This window comes from Scomber japonicus, chromosome 19 (genome assembly GCF_027409825.1).
Source record: "Scomber japonicus isolate fScoJap1 chromosome 19, fScoJap1.pri, whole genome shotgun sequence".
Lineage (NCBI taxonomy): Eukaryota > Metazoa > Chordata > Actinopteri > Scombriformes > Scombridae > Scomber > Scomber japonicus.
Window position 1 is genome coordinate 8974407 of NC_070596.1, and position 21190 is coordinate 8995596.

At 40.0% G+C, this 21190-nt stretch overlaps 2 protein-coding genes across 2 annotated transcripts in view; both read right to left on the minus strand.

The window, feature by feature from the left end:
• The window catches only part of vav2 (vav 2 guanine nucleotide exchange factor), a 184103-nt gene extending 179666 nt beyond the window's left edge, over nt 1–4437 (minus strand). Inside the window, exon 1 of the mRNA XM_053339379.1 lies at nt 3296–4437. Within this exon, the coding sequence (XP_053195354.1) occupies nt 3296–3499 (204 nt within the window). The 5' untranslated portion in view covers nt 3500–4437. The remainder of the gene's footprint in view (nt 1–3295) is intronic.
• Nucleotides 4438–13236: 8799 nt separating this feature from the next.
• brd3a (bromodomain containing 3a) lies at nt 13237–21134 on the minus strand. The gene is made up of 11 exons (XM_053339378.1): nt 20856–21134; nt 18217–18578; nt 16449–16586; nt 16228–16363; nt 15688–15809; nt 15205–15549; nt 14995–15123; nt 14740–14904; nt 13905–14050; nt 13555–13817; nt 13237–13423 (listed from the first exon to the last, which is right to left on the minus strand). Exons 2-11 carry the CDS (start codon nt 18409–18411, stop codon nt 13320–13322), a joined length of 1743 nt encoding a protein of 580 aa, XP_053195353.1. The 5' UTR covers nt 18412–18578; nt 20856–21134; the 3' UTR covers nt 13237–13319.
• Between the last annotated feature and the right edge of the window lie 56 nt (nt 21135–21190).

The window sequence follows — 21190 nt, forward strand, 5'->3', positions numbered from 1 at the left end:
TTTCCCTTTTCAGCCACTTCAATGCACACTGAATAAATGTTAGTTAACTCTGCTGAAAAGGTTATTTAGTCACTTGTCAGCTCCGTTCAAGCAGGTGCCAATATGGTTTTATTCGAGGTCGTGACAGCAACATCTTAATGTATACACATCACACCTACAGGTACATTTACCCTTCTTAAAGCCCAGACAAATGCCTTAAACATTTTGTCCTTTATCAAGTCATTTACTTCTCCTTTAATCCACTAGTCAAATCATCCATTTATGGTTTGACTGCTAAATGAGGAGAAGCAAACTCTACACAGAAAGGATCTTCAAGTATAGGTATGACTCATCAAAAAACCCTTTACAGGCTTAAAATATTTACTTAAATGTAAATGTAAAGCCTTTAAACCTCAAATCATAACATTAATAGTAGGAAAACTATGACGAGAATGAAGGTATAATTTGGTGGGTGCGCTCAACATGTGGTGTAACAATTCAAGATTCAGCAAATTGTTCACATGCTGTTTTATGGATGCCTGAATCAGAGGTGACTTGCAGTAAAAAGACATGATAGCCTCAGTGTTGGTTTCCCTTTCAGCTCTACTGAATGTACTAAAACACAATGGTAATACACTAGAGCACAAACTGGGATCAGTGCCAACCTTTAGAGTAGTGTTGTTGTGATAAAGGTCTATTTAACAGCAGCAACTGAACAGAGTTAGCAGGTCACCAAAGCATTAGAAGCTATTTTAACACCCGCTCCTTGAGTCAAACATATTCGAGGATGCTACGACTTCATGTTTTAACAGCGGGGGAATATTCAAGAGACAAAACTCCATTTCGGAAATGTTTCATCACCATGAAAGTGGAGCCGCTGAGAATCTTTTTTTTTTTTCGTCCAGAGCAAATAATGTAATCGTTCAGCTTCACCTCCTCTTCATTTGGCTAAGCCACTCACTCCAACTTGTCTGAGTGTTAAAGCACATGCGCTCTGACCTTTTTCCCCCTTATCATAAATCACATACTACTGTTCTGCTGCCAGGATTTTGTTTAACCCAATTTGTCACCGAGGACACCCACCCTCCCGCCCTTACCACAGATTCATATATTGGGACTGGGAATAGGGGGATTAGTGGGTGGATCAAAAACTGATGCCATCCAGACCTCACTCTTGCCTTGTAAACATGGAAGTCAGCAGTAGCTTCTGGGAGCTGATAAATGGAGGCTACTGATGGTTACCAGGGACAGAGAGAACGACCGGAGACAATGCCTGTGACTTACAATGATTCTCAATGATTAATCCATCAGCTGGGTTTCCTATTAAGCCTGTGAAATGTCAGAAAGTCACAAAAGGGGGTCCTCAGAGCACAAACACAATGTTTTCAACTTGCTTGTTTTGGATGTCCAAACTGTCCAAAACCCATAGATATTAAATCTAGAGCTGAAAAGATTAGCCGAGTCAGTGTTTGACAGAAAACTAACTGATAGTCATTTTATAAGCAAAAACAGCTCAAATTAGCTGGTCTTCTGAAAGGTGTCATTTTAATGCTGTTTGTCATATATATTGATAAACTAAATATCTTTGGGTTTAGACTTTTAGACAGACAAACAAGACATCTATTTCCCTGTTATCTGACTTTTTTATAGACAAAACAATTAACTGAATAATTGGTGGATTAATCAATAGTGAAAATCATCCTTTGTTACAGTCCTTATTGAATTTTCTACTACACAATAGGAGAAAAATCATGTTTGAGAAGCTGAAACAAGAAGAATTTAGTATTGTTGGAAGAAAAGCAAGGAATCTTTACTCAAAAAGCAGCAGCCAACCAATGTAAGACATAGACTGAAAGGCAGACAGGCAGATGCAACACACACACACACACATTCACACATTATTATGACAGAAACGGGTCACAGAAGGTGTGCCAAGAATATCAGACAAATGTGCTGGAAGCGGGCAATTGCGCTGCTATGATAACTGTTTCAGCCTCCGTGGCCATGACAATAAGACCAACTGAGACACGTTCTCGCAAAACGGGCAACCGTGCCAATTCCCAGATTTCCCACTATACAAGAATGGAGGTTCTGTGGTTATTTCAGAACAGACTTCGGGGCGAATAAAAGTCAATAGAAACGTCTGCCACAGAGCACTTTTCCTTCACTGCTGTGGTCGTGTAAACTTCCTGTGGCACCCAACACTTCCTTACATTGGCTTTGGAATAACGAATCAACTGCAGAAGAGAAGGAGCTTTACAGAAATGGAGGCGTGTGACATCTACGGTCCAAACCTCTAACCTCTAACCCTACCACCATGATGTCGACTTATGTTTAATTATACACCAAAACAGTTATTCCTCTTTAAGTATCTTCACAAAAGGACTTAAGAGGAAACTTCAGTCTGTATTTTTAGCTCTACGCTGCTACATGACGTGGGTAAAGTTTAGGAGAAAATAGCCCTCGGTTTTGTTTTAAACTGCTACCACCAGACATGTGGTGGTAACTTAACCAAGAAGACTGGGAGAGTGTGAAGTAAAGCTTCCATTACATCCACAAACCTTACAGAACCCTTTTAAATATTATGTTGTTATTTGTTTAACTCTGTAATGAACTGCCACACCCGTCTGGTACTCCGAAAAGCTCATAAAAAGTAAAGGGAAGCTGTTGCAAACTATTTAAACTGAGGAATCATGTATGTTTCACTTTCTCTTTGTTCAGCAGATGATCATATTTGCCCAGGTGGTGATTTGAGGCAACAATATTGCAATAAAAGGAAAATCTGACATAGTTTCATGCAGAGGCCAGCAAACACCTTCAGGTCTGCTAATAGAGAACCATTACCTGTGTGCAGGGGTAGCACCTTGCTCCAGGTGGGTTGCACGGACATGATTCCCTCCCTCACCTATATGCTAGACTGAATGGAACCTGCATATCTTAAAGCACCTTCCTGTGTAAAACTGCTGTATTATAGCAGATGTAGTGATAGTGGCTCTGCAGTGTGGGCTGTGAATAAGAAGTGGGCTTGTTGTGACAGGAAGGTTTGTGGGTAAAATCTCTGGACCAACTGGTGAAACTGCTAGAGGGGAAAATGCTGTATAATGACATTCCAGCCATACACAAAAAAAGTCAGATAAATTCATGGTACCCCCTCAGTGTCTGGTGGCTGCACCTGGCAATCCCAAGGTGCCAATGAGAAGCAGAGCAATGCATATAAACAAGCATGTGCACCATCACAAGCTATACAGCCCGGAGGTGTGAATGAAAAACCCCATCATCTGCTGGTTTTGAAAGTTTGCACCTAGGTCCGACTCACCTGTGACATCTGGGGTCTGAAATTGATCTCCTTCAGGTCCACTGATCCCGGCGAGAGGTTGTGCAACATCTGGCACAAGAGCACCCCGTCTCGCAGGGCCTGTGCCAAGTCGAAGACGGCCGCCGAGGGCCACACGACCCGGTGGTTCGGGGGCAGGACCTTGCAGTCTATCAACCACCGCCCGCATTGTCTCCACTCCTCCATATCGGCTCCGGAGCGCGTTTCCCACCCGACGAACAAACTGGAGTCCACGAAACTGCTTCACAGCGGGCTGAGAGCGGCTGTTCACGGCGCACAAGCAGCAGGCACTATACGGTCGCTTCCCTACCAGCGCCGGATGTCTTTATCATTCACTCTCAGCTCGGTTATTAGGCAAATTTCACAACTTTGTATTAATCGCAATGTGTCACCACACTGTATCCCCGTTCCAGAGGCATGTCAGCTCTCCTGTCTTCTCAACATGGAAATGATGAAGCTTTTGAAAAAGACTCAAATAATAACACCCTTCCCACAGATCCACTTGAGCAGACAGCGGCGATGGAACCAGAAAACAGAGGCGTGCTATGGGAATTTTCTTCTCTTCATTCTTAAAAAGTTTGCTCGGCATATCCAATCCAAACGGTGTCAGCGAAAGGTTACGATAGCGGCGAATGAAACAGCTGGATGCAGCGGTTTGTCATGTATCGACTTCCCCAGTGTCTCACATTTCAGCGGCGCTCAGAGTACACACAACACAGCCAGTCCGCTACACAATGTGGGAGGAAAAAAGAGAGAGAGAGAGAGAGAGAGCTGTGTTTCAAGTGTTGTTTAGTAGTTGAACCGAAGCCAGGAGTCACCTACCGCATTTGCATTGAACGTCTCCTCATAAAAACGTCAAGCAGATGAACTTCCAGTGATTTCCAGAGCCGAAAAAAAAACTGAAAGAGATAACACAGGCTTTCTACAGCACAGAGACCATCCTCCTCTTCCCACAACACAATCTAAACAGCGCTCTCCGGCAGCGGAAACATGTCCAAGGAGAAAATAAAACGAATTAGTGTTTATTATCCGGTTAGCTTTACTTTGTTTCGCGCCCAAACAGACGCTCCGCGTGCGTAAAGCTGTCCTTTTCTGTGTTTTCTGTCTCCCTTCCGTTCATGTCCTCTCTCTCTCTCACTCACTCTCGCTCGTTTCCCCTCACGGACAGAGATGTTAAGCGGTCCCGACTCCACCGACCCCGGCCAAAGCTGCACGAACGTGAGGAGAAAGCGTCCAGGCTTCACAAGCAAAACCGAATGAGCTCACACTGCAGGTTATCCCGTGCAAAAGGTAAAAACTTGGGGTCGCGTGCCGTTCACTTTGTTAAAGAAGTGGCTCCATACTCCCAAGAATGTGAGGAACAGGGAATGTTTGGGAAGTGGGAGATGAGCATGCGCCCTCTGACGGCGGGAAGCGCGCGCTGCACACGCAAAAGGATTAAAGGGACAATTCCAAAAAAAAAAAAAAAAAAAAAAAAACCCACAAAGAATATAAAATGACGTTTTCCTGTGTTGATATGGGGTTTGGGTGTGACAGCGCAATAGGTCTCAAATGAATGTATTATGGTCAAAGTGACCAAAATAACATTTGAAAAAGTCAGCAAAAGCAGCTTTTTCCACACAGTGTCGTTTCTAACACAAATGCTGAATTTGACATTTGGCAGGTGTACTTTGGTTAGAGAGTAGCTAATAAATATGACTCATCTGCTCATTAAAGATATGGTCAACTATAAAGTGGTTGAGCCAAAGAAAATCCCAGGAACATTGCACACATATATAACCTCAGGAACTTCTGCATATTGTACATTTATATATAGCAGATTTATTTACACAAAGATTGTTTATTGTATATAGTATTTTATTGTATTTATTTGATCCCTTTTACCCCAACGCTTCTACTTTTTCCCACTGTACTACTGTGTCATAATAAAGATACATCTTGTCTTAAAGTTGCTTAAAAATAGTGAGGGCTGATGTAAAATATTGTATTTCAGTCGCAGGAGTGATTTTATGGAACAGCTGTAATGAGGAACTAAAAGTATCACTAATTAAGTTTTTACTGCACACATATAAAAATGAATGATCAGGAAATAACACTGGCATAAAAAGACAGGGCACAGAGGTATGTATGTTGCTTTTTCTGTGCCTTTTATTTATGTTATTGATTGCAGACCGAAATAAATTTCATAATTATAATGACATGGATGATTGTGAAGATATTGAGCATGTTTTTTTATTAAAGTGGCACTTGACTGTCAAAATCAGTTTATTATTCACAGAGAAGACTGCAAAGTCAGTGAAAATAGATACAGTCTAATCGAGTTTTGTCAAGTCAGAACATAACCATGATTATGTCATCAAAGTTATTTCTGGGTCATCTGTCAGAAGGCCTAATTTACAGATGTGTTAAAGATTTGAAACAGTCAGGGACTCAAGGTCTAAAAAAGATACTGTTTTGGAAAGTGTTGGATCTAGTTGTGTTTGTTTGTTTTCAGGAGCTTCACCTACTAGGGTTTCACCAGGGTCAAACTTTCTGGAAGTGCAGTACTAAACTACTGGTGCGGCCCCCTTAATTTAATTAGGTACCCCACTACCATGCACACACACACACACACACACACACACACACATACACATACACATACACATACACATACACACACACCTCACGGGTCATGTCTGAATGATTAATGTAAAACAAAGATGATCTGTTATATAGCCCGAATAGGACAACTGACAGGAACACATTGTTTATAGCAACCTCTGGGAGAGATGAGCTAAACTATTTACAAAATTAGACACACGTAACAGAATAAACAAGTTAAAGGGTCAGTGAAATCAGCCACGGGTAAGTAGAAAACAGTTTACTGAGGACAGTCCTGCGGTTACAGAGAGGTATGAGTATCTAACTTCTTAAGTTAGTAGTAGTTCCCATACACTGTAGATTGCAAAATATATGAAACAATGTTCAGTGTAACTCACTGGTGACATGCCTATAATGTTCACAATAATGCACCAAACTTTTATTTGAGTGAGTTAATAGTGTGAAATTGAATAAGTGTTAGTTATCTTGAATAGGTGGTTAAATAGTTTTAGCTATTCATAATGTAAGCAATACATTGTTATGACATAAACTACATCCACCACAGTGGGAAATACTAATCTGCTTCTGAAAAATCCGATTGGCTTGTCATGACCTGTCTTATCATGCCTCTGTTTCAGTGATGCAATGGAGTCTATTCCAAAACAAAGCCAATACTTAGGAAGTGACACATTTTATACCACATTTGTCATATTTTCACAAGCTGAAATCCACAATAACCACACTTTATAAATAAACAGCAGGCCTCCACACATACCCCCCTCTCTGTAAGGGGAGATAACATAAGCCAATACTTCAGCTTTAACCTAGCAGGTCATGATTTTGTTCAGGTTTCACCTACTTTAATGGGAAATTACATGCAGCACATCCTCGCTCCCTGACCACTGTCCCCTATATGCTTTATTATGTTCCTCCTTTTTTTTAAATACACAACACTTTGTTCAGTTCTTCCCTTCCATTGTTACTTTCCTTCTCCTGTTCCTTAGATTTCCCCAATTCCAGTCCTCGTTAATAATTTACCACTATTAGTCAATGAAACACTTAATTGCAACTAACATCTGTTCCTTGTTTTTTTTCTTTTTTCTTTTTTTAGATATCTTTTTTGGGCATTTTTCTCTGTAATGGATAGCTGATGTTGAAGAAGCAGACAGGAGGCAGGGGGTAGGGGTGGGGGGGGGGGCATAGCGTGCAACGGGGGTTCCACAGCTGGAGTCAAACCATTGCAGTTATGTGGCATACACTGTAATTCAGCTACCAGGGTGCTCCACCTGTTCCTTGTTAATGCCTGTTTGTCATGTCTCATTACTTTCTCAACTTAGTCACTGTCGTCCCTTCCCACCTCCACATTTCCACAGGGATGTGGAACATGTTTGACTAATTTATATCCAGACATAAAAAAGAGCAGCAAAGCAAAACCTCATGTTCTGTGCTTTCTTTGTGTCTGAAAGAGGGTTTTTCAGATCGCAAAGCTGGACAACGATGTACAAGTGGACACATTGCAATCATTAATAGGTATAAACATGAGTGAGTTTAAATATCTGCATAAGGAAAAGAGTCAAATAGGCGCTCTCAGCTCTATACAGCAGATTTAAATTTGAGGATTTCCACAGGATTTTCTCTGTCTTTAGTCTGCCAGGAAGCCCAGTATTAGAAACATTTTCTTCTACAGCCCTTTTGGGACTTTCCAGTAAAAAAAAATTCCTTCTGCTCAATTGTGTTACGACATCACTGCATGTCAAGAGAACATAGAGATACAGCAGACAAGATGTTTTAAGAATGATGTGACAGAATTACAGTGGTGGAGCCAAGAGCTTTACCATCTTCCGCTGTCTCCACCTGCCAACACTCCACAGACAAGAGTCTCCAGGAGCTTTTGGAGGTGGGGAATTTTAAGCACTGCCTCATCCCGCTGCATGTATGAGACCCTTTTGAGCAGGTCCTCTAGGCTGATAGACAGTTGGTTAGTTGACATGAACTAGGTTTTTTTGTTCTGACACTGAGCTGACAATCTCTCTGGTGCATTAACTCTCTAATGCACCTGTTCACTTTAAGACACATCTGACTGCAAAGTAGGGGATTCATCTCAAAGCTGCACCTTTATTTATTTGGCTGTCAGCTTTACCTCATAAAGAGATACACTGTGTTGCTGTTGACTGCTCTCAATGTCATTGTTCCCATGATGGCTGCTGGCCATTATTTCTGACCCAGAGGTCCAGGCCTGCAGTTCAACTGCTGTTCTGTTTTTCTGTTTGACACGAACAGTGTTTCACTCACTCATGGTCAAACCATTCAGGGTGTTTCATTCCCACTTAGAAAAGCCTCCCTCGTTGGTTACAGCCTTATGCAGGGATATGGAAAGACATACAGTACATGGACCATATAGAAAGGCTGTTAGCAGAAATCCATGCAGGACTGCCACGTAGCCTGAGGCCGTTTTTAGTTTTTACCGCAACATGTGTTAACGCCATGTGTGCAGCTTGTAGCAGGGTAATGTTGGACATCAGGATAAGCACCCCCTCCCAAAAAAAAAAAAAAAATCTTGGAGGATAAGCCCTCTAAAATGGGCATTTTGAGCTTTATCCGCCGCAATTCCTGCACTCTCAGTGGTCCTGACCTTCAAGAAGCATTTAGTAAGCAGACAAATGCAAGACTGACTGTCATTAAGAGTCACGGTTATGTTTTAATGCAGCACTTTTTTAAGATTATACAAGGCATGGACTCTTAATGGTTGACCAAACCCTCAAATATCTCTGATAAAACTCTGTAATCTTGGCACATATGAAAATGGAAGAGCTGAGGGAATGGCTGTTGATAATGTCCTTTGCACAATGCATCCTCTGATGCCCAAATGGTCTTTAAATGTGTGGCTGATGGAGCCACGAGATCACTTAACCTTTTAAGACCTTTTGAAGAGCCCCGTCAGCCTAAAATACAGCATATAAATCTTTAAGTAGGCCTTTATCTGGGACAAATGTGTGCCAGCAGTTCCAGAGCTCCTTGAAAAAATGAACAAAAAAAGAACAGCACGATTCTCTCAGGGTGTGGAGAGAGAGTGTTGTCTCTAACCTCCAGTTTTAGAAGAACAACACTGGTCAACAACACCAGACTGTGATTTTAACTGACTAGTGTTCACTTATGTCAACATGTGAAACTGTACACAATTTGAAATATTGCGTTGTCAAAAGAAAAGAGCATGTCTAGTCCCTAAATCCTGTCTAGACAGATAACAGAAGGTCAGAAAATTTCAAGTGGATGCTCCTGGAACATCCTGTCATGGCTTTTTTCTTTAAGGTCATTTCAACAGTAACTGACAAATAAACAGATAACATTCAAGAAAGACACACACCATATAAACACGAGGAACTCTGGGATATTTGTTGGCCAAATGGTAAAGGTTAGGGAAAATAAGGCTTATGACGGGAAGGTTACTGGTTCGATCCCAAGAATGACATAATAAATCTGAGTGGGAATGCTCAGCCAATCTACCGCCCTGAATAAAGGTCACAAAAAGTTTTTAGAAAAGAGATAGATATAGCCCTGAGGCCTCCTCCTTACACTGGCTTGAAAATCAGAGTGAGGAAAAGCTCCAAATCTACTATCTGAGTACTTTTGTGCAAGGCATGCAGGCCCTAACAGATCCAACTAACCAACTGTACTGCTGAGTAGCAAGCATGTGGTCCTGGCCAGCTACCAGTAGTGAATACTATATGTATACTGTATGTGAATGTGATGCAGTGCAGTGCTGTAAAAGAACATGCTCAGCAAATTATCTTCTTGGATAAGTAATGGTTTTAAAATAGATTAATAAGCATCATAAACTTTGTTACAAATTGAGCCTATTAAAAAAAAAGGCTTCGGCTTTAGTGAGAACAGTAGTATAATCAACTGATTTGCAATTAAGATTCTTGATATATGTCACATTAGCATAAATCGTTTACTCAACAGAAGTGCATGCATGTGCAGTGCATCAAAGAACACTTTGACTCAAGTTGACACTACGAAGCCACATTCATCGAGTTTATATTATTTTCTCTGGGGTTTCTCTAAAAGGCGATGAAAAGAAAATGAAAACCAGAGATCCATTAATCAAAGCATTATATGATATGTCTGAAAAGTAGTGCGTGTGTGTGTATGTGTTGTCTTTGAAACATTGAATTTATGCGTTCTGAGTGATGTCCAGAAGCGGTAGGGGTGACTAGTTGTCATTGGAGTTGTGGCATTGATCAATCATGCCCCCAAGGTTGTGGAGCGGGTGCTGGGTGCCACGTTCCATGTTGGACATTGGGAATTCGGGTCACAAAGAGCACGTCTCCTTGCAACATGCACAGTGCAAGGACAGCAAGCTGGGCCGAGGAGAGAGAGAGTAAATGATGAATGCCCTAACAGTGCCCCCTCCTTTCACTGATATATGTATCCTTAACCTTTGTTTCACAATACATATGAATTGAATATCTACTCTTTTGTACAGTGTTCAGTTGTTTTCTCTACATGTTAAGCACTTTAAGTTGCACTTCTCTGAAGAGCAGTGTTCTTTAATGCATTAACAAATAATGATGGAATGATGGCTGAGGATGGCCATCTCCTGGTTGAAAACTGAACTGCAAGCAGCATCTTTGTTGATTCTCTCATCTTCTCAGTGCCAATAAGAGTGCTTTACTACCACACTCCTCTTATAGGAACGACCCCGACCACATGGGGCCAGTGCTTCTAGCCCATGCTGAAAGAAGTTAAGCAGAGAGATCTGATGGAGCGTAAGCTGGTGGAGGCACCAGCTGTTTGAACTGAACAGCTTTGGGTGTGTGCCAGTTTCTGCACAGCAGTTGGCAGGCAGGCCAGAGGAAGCCGAGTTACTCTGTCAATGTCAAGAGGGCTTTCCTTCATCATGGTGTACTACGCTACTAAAGAGCACAATGTAAAGTATATTTTACACCTATTGTGTTAAATATGCCAACCTTTGCTCTTTTACTTTTATTAACAGAAAAAGAGACACTATAAGTTGAACTACTTCCACCCTTTTCTCACATAAAGCAGGACCTTGTAAAAAGAGCCTTAACAGGGAATCTATTTTAACACACACTACATTTACATACATATAACTCACCAATAAGAAGAGGGAAAAAAGGGCTGAATGCACTTGATAGGATAAATACAATTTTGTAAAGCGATTTTTAAAACTGCGTTATGTCATATTAAGAACAACCAAAATGTATTTGGAGAAGAAAATAACATAAAACGTCTATTAAATGACAATTGTACTGTTTTGGTTATGTTCTCTGTAAATAACATTTCTTCATCCAATGATATTTCGTGCTGTGGTCCATTTACTACAAATTACATTCCTATTGGTTTGAATGTTTTCCAAAGCATACAGCATAGTCACAGAAAACATTTTGGGCTCCAGTAGGTTGTTCTCCTGAGTCGGTATGAGAGGTAAATCATCAGTATTTGCTTTTATTTTGTCTGTTTCAGTAGTCACAAGTACATCAACAGTTATATTGCTGTTGTATGGTAACATGGTTATGAGTAGACTGATTTGAAAGGTCAGTACCATGCTACACAAATTTAGAAAATAAAGGCGGACATGAAGTTCATTTGGATGCATAACTGAACTCAAGTCTCTGCATGCTTCATACTTTCATACCTCAATTTAAAAAGCCCTGGACAGACTGAACCCACAAACACCACATTATGCTGAATAGTCATTTGGAGTAAATGGACTAAAACATGCAAAACACTAGTGCTGCCTTTTACAAAGGTCTATGGAGGTTATTCACTGTTCTAAATGAAATAATCATAGGTGGCATTTAAAAATGTCAGTGTATTATTCATGAAGAGATTGAAAAGATATTAAGTAATAAGAAAAAAGGACACACCTTAAACTGTTAAATAAAAGGTTGAAGGTAAATTGTTTCAAGCATTAAGTGCTAAACGGTATCAAAGATAGGAATTGATTTTCAATTTTCACCAGAGGTTTAAGAGTGGTACTATTTGATATTTTTGTATTGAAATTTCTGTGGTGTATTTTTCAACAGGCAACAAAACCAGCTCACTGAGGAACAGTGCATCTGGACTCTGCTCTAGACAGTTAATTTCAGTAATGTTATTTAATAAGGTTTAAAAAGAAAATCACATTCATCACTGAGTATTGGATGAAACTTCACTGTTCAGTAGAGGTCCATCTATATTTCTTAGGTGAAAAATCTGTGGTGGAGGCAACTTACCATTACCAACTTTGTCTCCTACACAGTTGTCTGTATACAGCTCTGCAAAGTGTACTTCATATCACCACTAAGACCTCCATTAAAGTTGTTAAGTTGTATTTTACAGTTTTAGGGAAAAAATACTTCAAGAGTTTCATGTCATATGATGCAAGAAGACATAATGACACTCAAGCAGCAGAGCCATTACATCTTTGACACATTAGCAGAATGAGGTTAAAAAGCGGAATTAACACCTCAACCCACATGTGAGGTTTTTCAGTGGTAAGTTTTAAATCTCGGTTTCCAAAAATAAATATTTAAAAAAATCAATCACTTCAGACACAAAAGCATATTTAAGTGTGGTGGATATGCAAAGCTGTGTAATAGAGCCAAACTGATACTGGCTTATCACAGATATATTGGCATTGGTGAATATGTTGTCCAAGCTGCACTGAGAGAAAAAAATATATATATTTATTTATTTTTTAATTTGCAGTGAGGTTTACCATTTGTGTCATTTTATACAATAGTTTATTGTTAAACTGTTAAATATCATGCCTCCATTATACATGATTGTCACAAGTGTTTGATAACCATATTTGAGGGATCATGGCAAAAAATGTGTTCATGTATACATTCTGTATATGTAAGACTATTACTCAATATATAGATTTTTTGACTCCCTAGTATGGTTCAGGTTCTAATGTGTACCCATGCATACCTTGTAACATTGAAGTTTTCTTGAGACTGTTTCTTGTTGTAGTTCTACATTTTGATTTCATCGCCCTTAAAATGAGACATGTGACTTTAAGCTAAATGAACCCATCCACAGCTTAAACAGATGCTTATGAGGGCTTTCCAGATGATGCATTGAAAAGGTCTATGATTAAACTGTGTGGACGGAGTGAATGGCAGGAACAGGATATTGGTTGAAACTCAGAAGCTATGAAATGTGTACTAGCCCAGCAATATTTCCCAATCCAGATATGCTTCAGATTCACAGTGTCTGATAAGAAACCCCAGTGACGGATATTGCAATTTAAAAAGAAAGAGAATAAGAAAAACCACATTGAATACAAAAATGGTGGGAAGTTTAATTCACCGTGTATTAAACATAGAACAAATAGAAAAATAAGCATGTTAACATTATTTGAAAACAATCTAAGTTGGTCACAGAAGAAAAAATAAATAAATTACTGCAGCTGTTACGAGTCACTGTTTTCTGAACTGGAGTCAGTGGAGCTGCTGATGACAGAATCTGAGGAAGTACTGCTGTTGACGTGATGTGATGCAGCTTGACTGCTTTTCTCTGGGTTCAGGAAAATAAAAGGAAAGAAAATCACCAATTAAACGTGACAGATGTTGATGGAATCCTGGGTAATAAACACCTTAATATCAAATGGAATTCAAAGGAAGATGGGGCAAAGGCTTCGTACTTACTTTGATATTTCTTAAATTTCTTGTACAGACACGACTTGACGTATCGCTCCAGCTCGCGCAGAGTGGATGGCCTCAGTTTCTCAAAGTCAATCTCGATTTCATCTTGGTTGGTGTCGCACACGGAAGGCTCTCGTGTCTGAATGATGTGCACCACGCGACCCAGCTTGATGCCGGGCAAACGGTTAATGTCAAGGCTCAGTTGGTGCTTCTCGTCGTATGTCATCGGCAGACATTCGCCATCTAAATCGGCTTTCCATGACTGTCTGAAATACAAGAGGAAAGAGTTAAAGATCGCTATGGAAGTCACATACTATGAATAAAGAGTTCATCAGTTATGTAACATGTTGTACCTGGAGCTGGAATTCAAGGCACATTTGGAATGTGTACTGTCTGTATATAGCCGGCGGTCCTCTTTCTTTTCCTTCTCTTTCTTCTTCTTCGGTTTAATCACAGGGGCTTCAGAGAGTGCAGCCAACTGTCCGTGAACCGTTTTAAGCTGAGTGCCAACACATAATAAGTTAGAGTGGTATCACATAGCAATTTAAGAGGTAACGACGACTAAGATAAATTGTAACATTGAGAAGTCAAAGAAGAAGGGAGCCAGAGTGTGCCAGAGAGAAGATGCTAAAAAAGGTGTAAGAATAAAGACAAGGCAGCAGGGAAAAGAGTGATCAACTGTAAGTTCAGCATATGATTTTAACAGTCTACACTAGGCTTTTTGTGCATATGTTCCTCCCTGCTGTTCATTTAAAAGCCACAAAGTAAGGTGAAATATTTTAAGAGATGTTATCATGGGGTAGCGGTTTGAAATCTGTTTGATATCTGCTGTGCAGATGATATTTCACTTGATTAAGATGGACCCAAATGTTCACTTTCTGTATGGCGTATAATGTGTTGGTCATGTGATCCCACAGTGTTTATATATGATGGAACTGATATGCCAAAAAACTGATAGGAAATCCTGAAGCAGCTGATTGCAAATGTGTTATCTGCCCCAGAAAAAACTCAGCTCATCTGGAAATTAAAAAAAACAACTTATAGTGAGGAGGGATTTCCAGGTCAATGAATCTACCAGGAGAACATGCATGTGGCAAAACAGAGCGTAAATAAGGCTGCTGTCTGGGAGCAACAGACTGATGTTATTTAACAGGACTTTGTTTTATAGAGAACCACGCAGGAACCCACCTGTTCTTGCAACTCAGCGAGCCGGGTGGCGCGATCCTCTGTCGAGTCGGATCTGTCAAAGCTGTTTCCGCTAAAACCTGAACTATTAGCAGATGTGGAGCTCGCCGGCAAAATTAACTCGACGGGCTCGTCTGGCATCTTCGCGAACCTCTTCTCGAACACGCCCTGGAGCAAATGTAGCAGTCGGAAAAGGAATGAAGTGAAATGGAAAGCTATACAGAGGTATGGAAATAGTTTAATTACTTCAAAATGCACCTGAAGTCTCCTGGCCTTGGTGACCACATCGTGATTCGGAGGGTTGTATTTGTAGCAGTTTGAAAAAATTAACCTCACATCTGCAGCGAATCCCTGTGCATCCTGGTACTCCATTCCATCCATCTTTTTCTGGACATTAAAAAACACCAAGTTTTCAAAAAACATCCATTGCTGAAATAAAGAGATAAAAGAAAAGTATAAAGTTCATACTTTAACAGTGCTGAGATCCATGGGGTATTTGATGATGTTGTGGTAGTCGTGTAGCTGCAGAGCTTCAGTGTCGACGGGCTGGTAGAAAGGCCAGGCGTAGGCAGCGTGTTTCTTCGACATCATTTCCTTCAGGATATCGCTGCAGTATTTGAGCTGTTGGCTCAATCCGTCCTGTTCGTTTTCTCTTGGTGGTGACTCCTTTTCGTCGAAGTTGCTCTTAGAAGGATTGACGGCTCGGCCTGCGGTTTCACGTCTCCTCTTGCTTTCTGATGAATCACTCAAACTGATTACAATCGCTGAGGACAAGTCATCCGGAGTGTCTTCCTTCCTCTTGAACCCTTGCTTCTTCATTGGCATACACACACACACACACACACACACACACACACACACACACACACACACGCACACAAAAACACAATAAGTCTCTGTATTTTTTAAGATTTCATGATACAGGAATTCAAGGCACAAATGGTGACTCACTTTCGTGGCAGTCTGTGATGACTGTTTGGGAGTTGAGGATGAGCTGGGGGGTGTGTAGTTATGGCTTTGCTGAGATGTGACAGTTGTAGCTGAAGGACATGCCACACCCCCATCCTGCCCACCTGTATACACATATTAACACACATTAAAGGAGACAAAATACAAGCAGTTATATTATTATATCCATGTTCTGTGGCATGCAAGATAAATTTAGATTATTTTCTTGCAATATTGACTTTTTTCCTTTGCCAAAAATTATTGCGCCTCACATATTTTTGGTATAATTGAGCATGAAGTGATCATAGACAAGGGGTCAAATTAAAGAGGGTCACTTATGCAGTTAATCACTGACTGCTGGCTGTGGGTGTCACTGGTGTTCATAGCATAATTACTGATATCTTTCCCTTCAATGCCTACACATCCTTCAAATATTGTAAACCCTGGCTGCTACATGAGTATGGCGTAAAGCTCATTAAATTCATGATTCATGAAATTCAAACTCCTCTATATTTGCTATGGCAGCCGACTGCAGTTCATTACCTGAAATGCTCGTTTTTTTGCCCTTCCCTTTGGCTGTTTGAGGTACAAGCTCCACTTCCTGCTGAGGCATCTGGGCAACTTTCTGCAAGAAGATCTTTTCCAAGGCAAGGGCCATCAGCACTATGTCATCTGTAGGCTGCCAGACAGAGGGGAAATCTATGAGGATCCAGAATCTGTGAGGCAAAAAAGCGCAGTGCATTTCCAAACAGTAAGTTCCTCACCTTGTTGTATATGTAGCAGTTGCTGAACATAGTGTTGAAGTCTTGCATACATTCACTGGCACTCCAGTAGTAGTTGTTTTCCAGTCGTTTCTTGATGGTTCCCAGGTCCATGGGAGATGTTATGATCTTATGATAATCCTGATTAAGAGGAAGAGTCATTGTTGTTGAATAAATGTTGACTTTTTGTTTCCATCCTGCATCTACAAAAGGATCCATTGAAGTCTAAATGATAAAAAAAACTACACAGTGCACCATTTCTGCCTTTGTTCATTTAAAAAAAGAAAAAAATATGATGTTTTCTCACTTCCAGCATCATTCCAGTTTATTTTTTTCATACTTTTGGTCATCATTCCTATCAGTCAAGAAAAAAAAAAATAGAAGGCAACTGATGAAATTATTACCCAAACTGTCATTAACATCCCGCAACCGCTAAAAGCAATAGTCAAAACTATGTAAATAAGACCCATGTTGCTGGTGTGTAGCCATGCAGACGGTTCTGATTCTCTTTACTCGGGTTTTGAGATATTTGTCTCAGAGATTTCTGCCTCCACATTAACACAATGGCGCTGAATGGAATTTTCTTTCAAACTCCATTTCAATGTATCCCTTCAGAAAACATCTCTATACAAAAGCAATGTCCTAGTTATGCAGGATAATCAATTTACCTCGCTGTGAACAGTCATCATCACTGGGGACTATTTAACATATCATCCCTATTAAATGCACATTTCATTTAATAAGTATACATATTAATAACACAAAGGCTGTTTCAGCGATGGGCATGTGCTGTAAATATTGGATGCGACTCAGATTGAGTGTGATGCCACATTTCAGTTTCTCTATACTCACTGTGATGTGTTGTTCGAGTGGGTTTGAATGAGGATTAGAAGGAAATAAGGCCATGAGAGAAACAAACAAACAAACAAACAAAACAGTGAACAACTGCGGTGACAGAATGATAAAAATATCTAAGTGACATCATCCAGTGAAAAAAAAGAGAAAAAAGAGGAGAGGATGCTCTTGCACAACATAAACACATATGACATTTTCACTGATTGCTGTTGAACAATGGGGGGGCAGTGCTCAGGAATCCAAAGCCTATACACCACTTCAATTTGTTTGTAGAAGCATATGTGCTTTACCATGGCCAGATTTACCATAGGGGTAATCTGTACAAGTACCCAGAGGCCCTTGAGCAGAAAGGGGCCCCTACATGATGGGAGAAAAAAGTGTGCGCTTTGATAATTATTGTCGCTGTTGGAAACCTCACGTGTCCAAAATGGAATATGGAGTTAAGAGGTTTCTACCCAACACCAGCCACCATCAAATCGGAAAACAATAAAAGTTAAGTCTCATTCATTTTTTATGCGTCAATTTGATGGCTGGACAAATGATGATTGGTTAGCAGGTGACACTGCACTGTGGTTAAAAAAAATGGGAAAAATGACGGCAGAATGGCAGAAAATTGAGAGCTCTGGCGGTAACCAAAAGCCCAGTGGGGGTGCTTAAGTGCCCCCAGGGGGTACTAATCCAGCCTCTTGCTTTACCGTACATCAGAACCTGAAAAAATGCATTTATTATGACTGAAGTGAATGAAATAACCATATCACAAAGTGCAAATGTACAACTCTTCAAAGACACTGTGGGAGTAGCAGATGTGTTTTTTTAAGGTTTATGACTAATGAGGAGAAGTGTGCCTACTTGTCATTACATTTCCATAAAACCTTTTTTTGAGCTCATGAATACATTAAATAATTCAACTACTCACCGGTAGTCCAAGAGCGACTGCATCAACGGGATGGTAAAAAGGCCAGGCGAAGTGATGTCGCCACAGGGATTTGATCACCACGTTCTGCATGTGCTGCAGCTGGTTGGTCCTCCGACCCAGCTTTTTGGGATTAGAAACCTCGGGAGGCGGAGGATTCATGAGATCCGGAGCCACCGGTTCCTTTTCTGCTGACATGATGACGGCAGCAAGATCAGACTGGTCTTCAGCAGGTAAAATGACCTCTCACTGGTTTGTATTATCTTCTGTGAATCGTGTAGCTTTCGTGTGTCAGGTGATCGAAGGCACCGAAGGAACAACAGCACACTTTATGCATAGTTTTTCCTCGTATCACACACTATGACCTGTTGGAATAAATGTAGATGAGAGGTTATTGCCAAAGTGCAGACATCAAACATGTACAAAAATAAAAAGCCTTTGCGGACAACATAACTGAATGCACGTTTGCCTGAATTACTTTCAAATGTGGGTTCTATGGTAAGCTCATTGAGAAAAACTGATTTTAAAACACTTTACACAACCACAGTACACCTACACAGACGATTACACTTATTTTGGATGAGAGTTTGTAGCAGAAGGTGTTTGATTGACTTCTTTCTCACATTTATAATTATATTATGCATGCATGATCTCACCTAATGTCAAACATAGTTCTGCTCACCTTCAGCTTCAACAGAGGTCTAATCAACCAAAATAAGTGACACCTGTGTAGGCGTGCAGGGCCTTTAATGTACTGTAGCATTGTATCTTAAACAACAAACATAGTTATCAAAGTTTATGTCTTGCTATATATTGGATAATCAAATTATTATATATTTTAGCTTCTTTTCTCATTTTACTGACTAATATTTTAGAACTTCTTTGATTGACTCATATTTTTACTTTCTGGACAAGTCAAAGAACACCTGAGGCCTGTACTATGACATGAGATTAGTAGGTTAGCCAGCTACCTTTAGGCTGAACTCAGGTTGTCCAGTATCATGCAGTTACATTACTTTTAACTGAGATAAATCACCATGACAACTGGTGCTAAACAGCTTGCTCCATAGCAGGTTAACTGCAGAATACTGGATCACAACTTTTCAACACTCAACCACTGATCCATCAAGATCACAGGATGGAAAGATGGATAAAAGTCCTGACTTTACAATAAAGTGATGAGTAAAAAACAGCAATATATATTTTCATAGGTCAGTAGAAATATATCATTGTTCCAAGTGTCCACTCTGGTTTTCATTGTGACAAGCTACTGCAGATGACAATTAGCTATAAGTTTATCTCTGGGACAGTGCATCAACATTTATGTTTTAAAACTGTACATACTCCACTTTTTAATAAAATAAATAATAAAAAAGAAATGGAGAGATTTTTTAATGATACTAAACACATATTTGTGACTTTAGCTGCATTTGAATTATACAAAGTTTATTTCATCCCCCGTCAGTGACAGCTGACAGTGTGGATGATTTTACACTGATTCTATCACTGCAGCTGAGAATAACATGAGTCAACTGCATGATGATAACTGGAAATAAAAACCAAACATTGTCTTTTATTAGAAAATGTAATCCACACACTGTTAATTGGCTCTATTGGGTTAGATAGACCTTACAGTCATAAACTACTTTTCCACTTTTTGCATCAGGAGCAGAAACAAGTTTGTTTATTCATGTGCGACATATTCAGAATGGTTTCTTCATCATCCAACTAATAAAAATACTCACTTTATACTTATGTAATTTATATGAACACCTACATGTATTTCAAGCCTCTGCCTATTTTTAATGCGTGCAATTTGTGTTTTTACATCTTATTTTGTTGTATGATATCACTTTGTTGACATTTTTCCTGAGGTGGCCTACTAGGTGTCACTGTTTTATTTCCTTTATGGAGTACTTCATTCATGTTTCTGATGACATCACTCATAATTAACAACCCAGCCTCTTTTATATGAAGCTGAATAGGAAAACACATAGTTGACTGAGCTAACTGATACCCAGCTCCGTGATACAGGTTATCCAGGACAGTCAATGTAAGGCTAACAGACTGCTTTGCCTGGTAGGACAGGCCCCTGTATAGAATAACTGGTCTAATTGTTGACATGACATTTTAATAACAAGTCAAAGTAGCTTCTCTTAATTTGAGGGAAGTTTAGTATAGTTGAAACACGTGTTATTATTGTACATAGTGGAATAGAAAGCTAACGTTAGTATAAAATGTAATTTCGTGTTTTATAAGAAACACGCAGTTAAAATGTGAACTAGCTTAACTTACCACTATCTGTTAGGACAAAAAACTAACATTACAACTTCACAGACCGTAAAGTGTATACATATTGTAACGTCCCTGGCTTTTATATCAAACCATTAACGTTATCATTTTACTGACGACACGTCACCATAAAGGCTAACTCGACGCCTAGGAACTAGAAAGATAGCAAATAACTCGTCTGTCAGTGTTTTAAAGAAACACAATGAAACAGATAATTCACAAGGAAAACTAAGAGTACACCATCAGTCTGGAGAGATAATGCTATATCTATGAAACGCTTAGCAGCACAAACAAAGGAATGAGCATTATCATGGGTACATTTCATACTTCCTGCTTGGAATTTTGCTTACAATGGTCAATCCCAAAGTCCTGGTTTGTTTTGACGAGGTCAATTTTCAGCGACAAAGCCACAAAATGTTTTCACAAAGCCCCGCAGGAGCAGTTAGCTAAATACACATAACGGCAGTACTGTGTACGTGTTTCGCGGAGGAGCACGGAAAAAATAAATATAAGCTTAACTGTTTACTGGTTTGTTTAGTAAAGAAAGAATTGAGGAGCTGCTGCAACTTCAGAGCAGTCTAAAGCCCGCATACATGTCTACCAGAGGTCCGCAGAACGCACCGTTAACAGCCGCAGGACTGAAAACTTTCCTGCTAAACCTGCTTCGGGACAACGTGGAGCATCA

Excerpts from the sequence above, each read along its gene's own strand:
- brd3a (XM_053339378.1), bottom strand. The coding sequence starts at position 18,411 with ATGTCAGCAGAAAAGGAACCGGTGGCTCCGGATCTCATGAATCCTCCG. Across the intron at positions 16,587-18,216 it reads CAGTCGCTCTTGGACTACCG|GATTATCATAAGATCATAAC; the intron begins GTGAGTAGTTGA and ends CCTCTTAATCAG. Across the intron at positions 15,810-16,227 it reads CAAAAAAACGAGCATTTCAG|GTGGGCAGGATGGGGGTGTG; the intron begins GTAATGAACTGC and ends ATGTGTATACAG.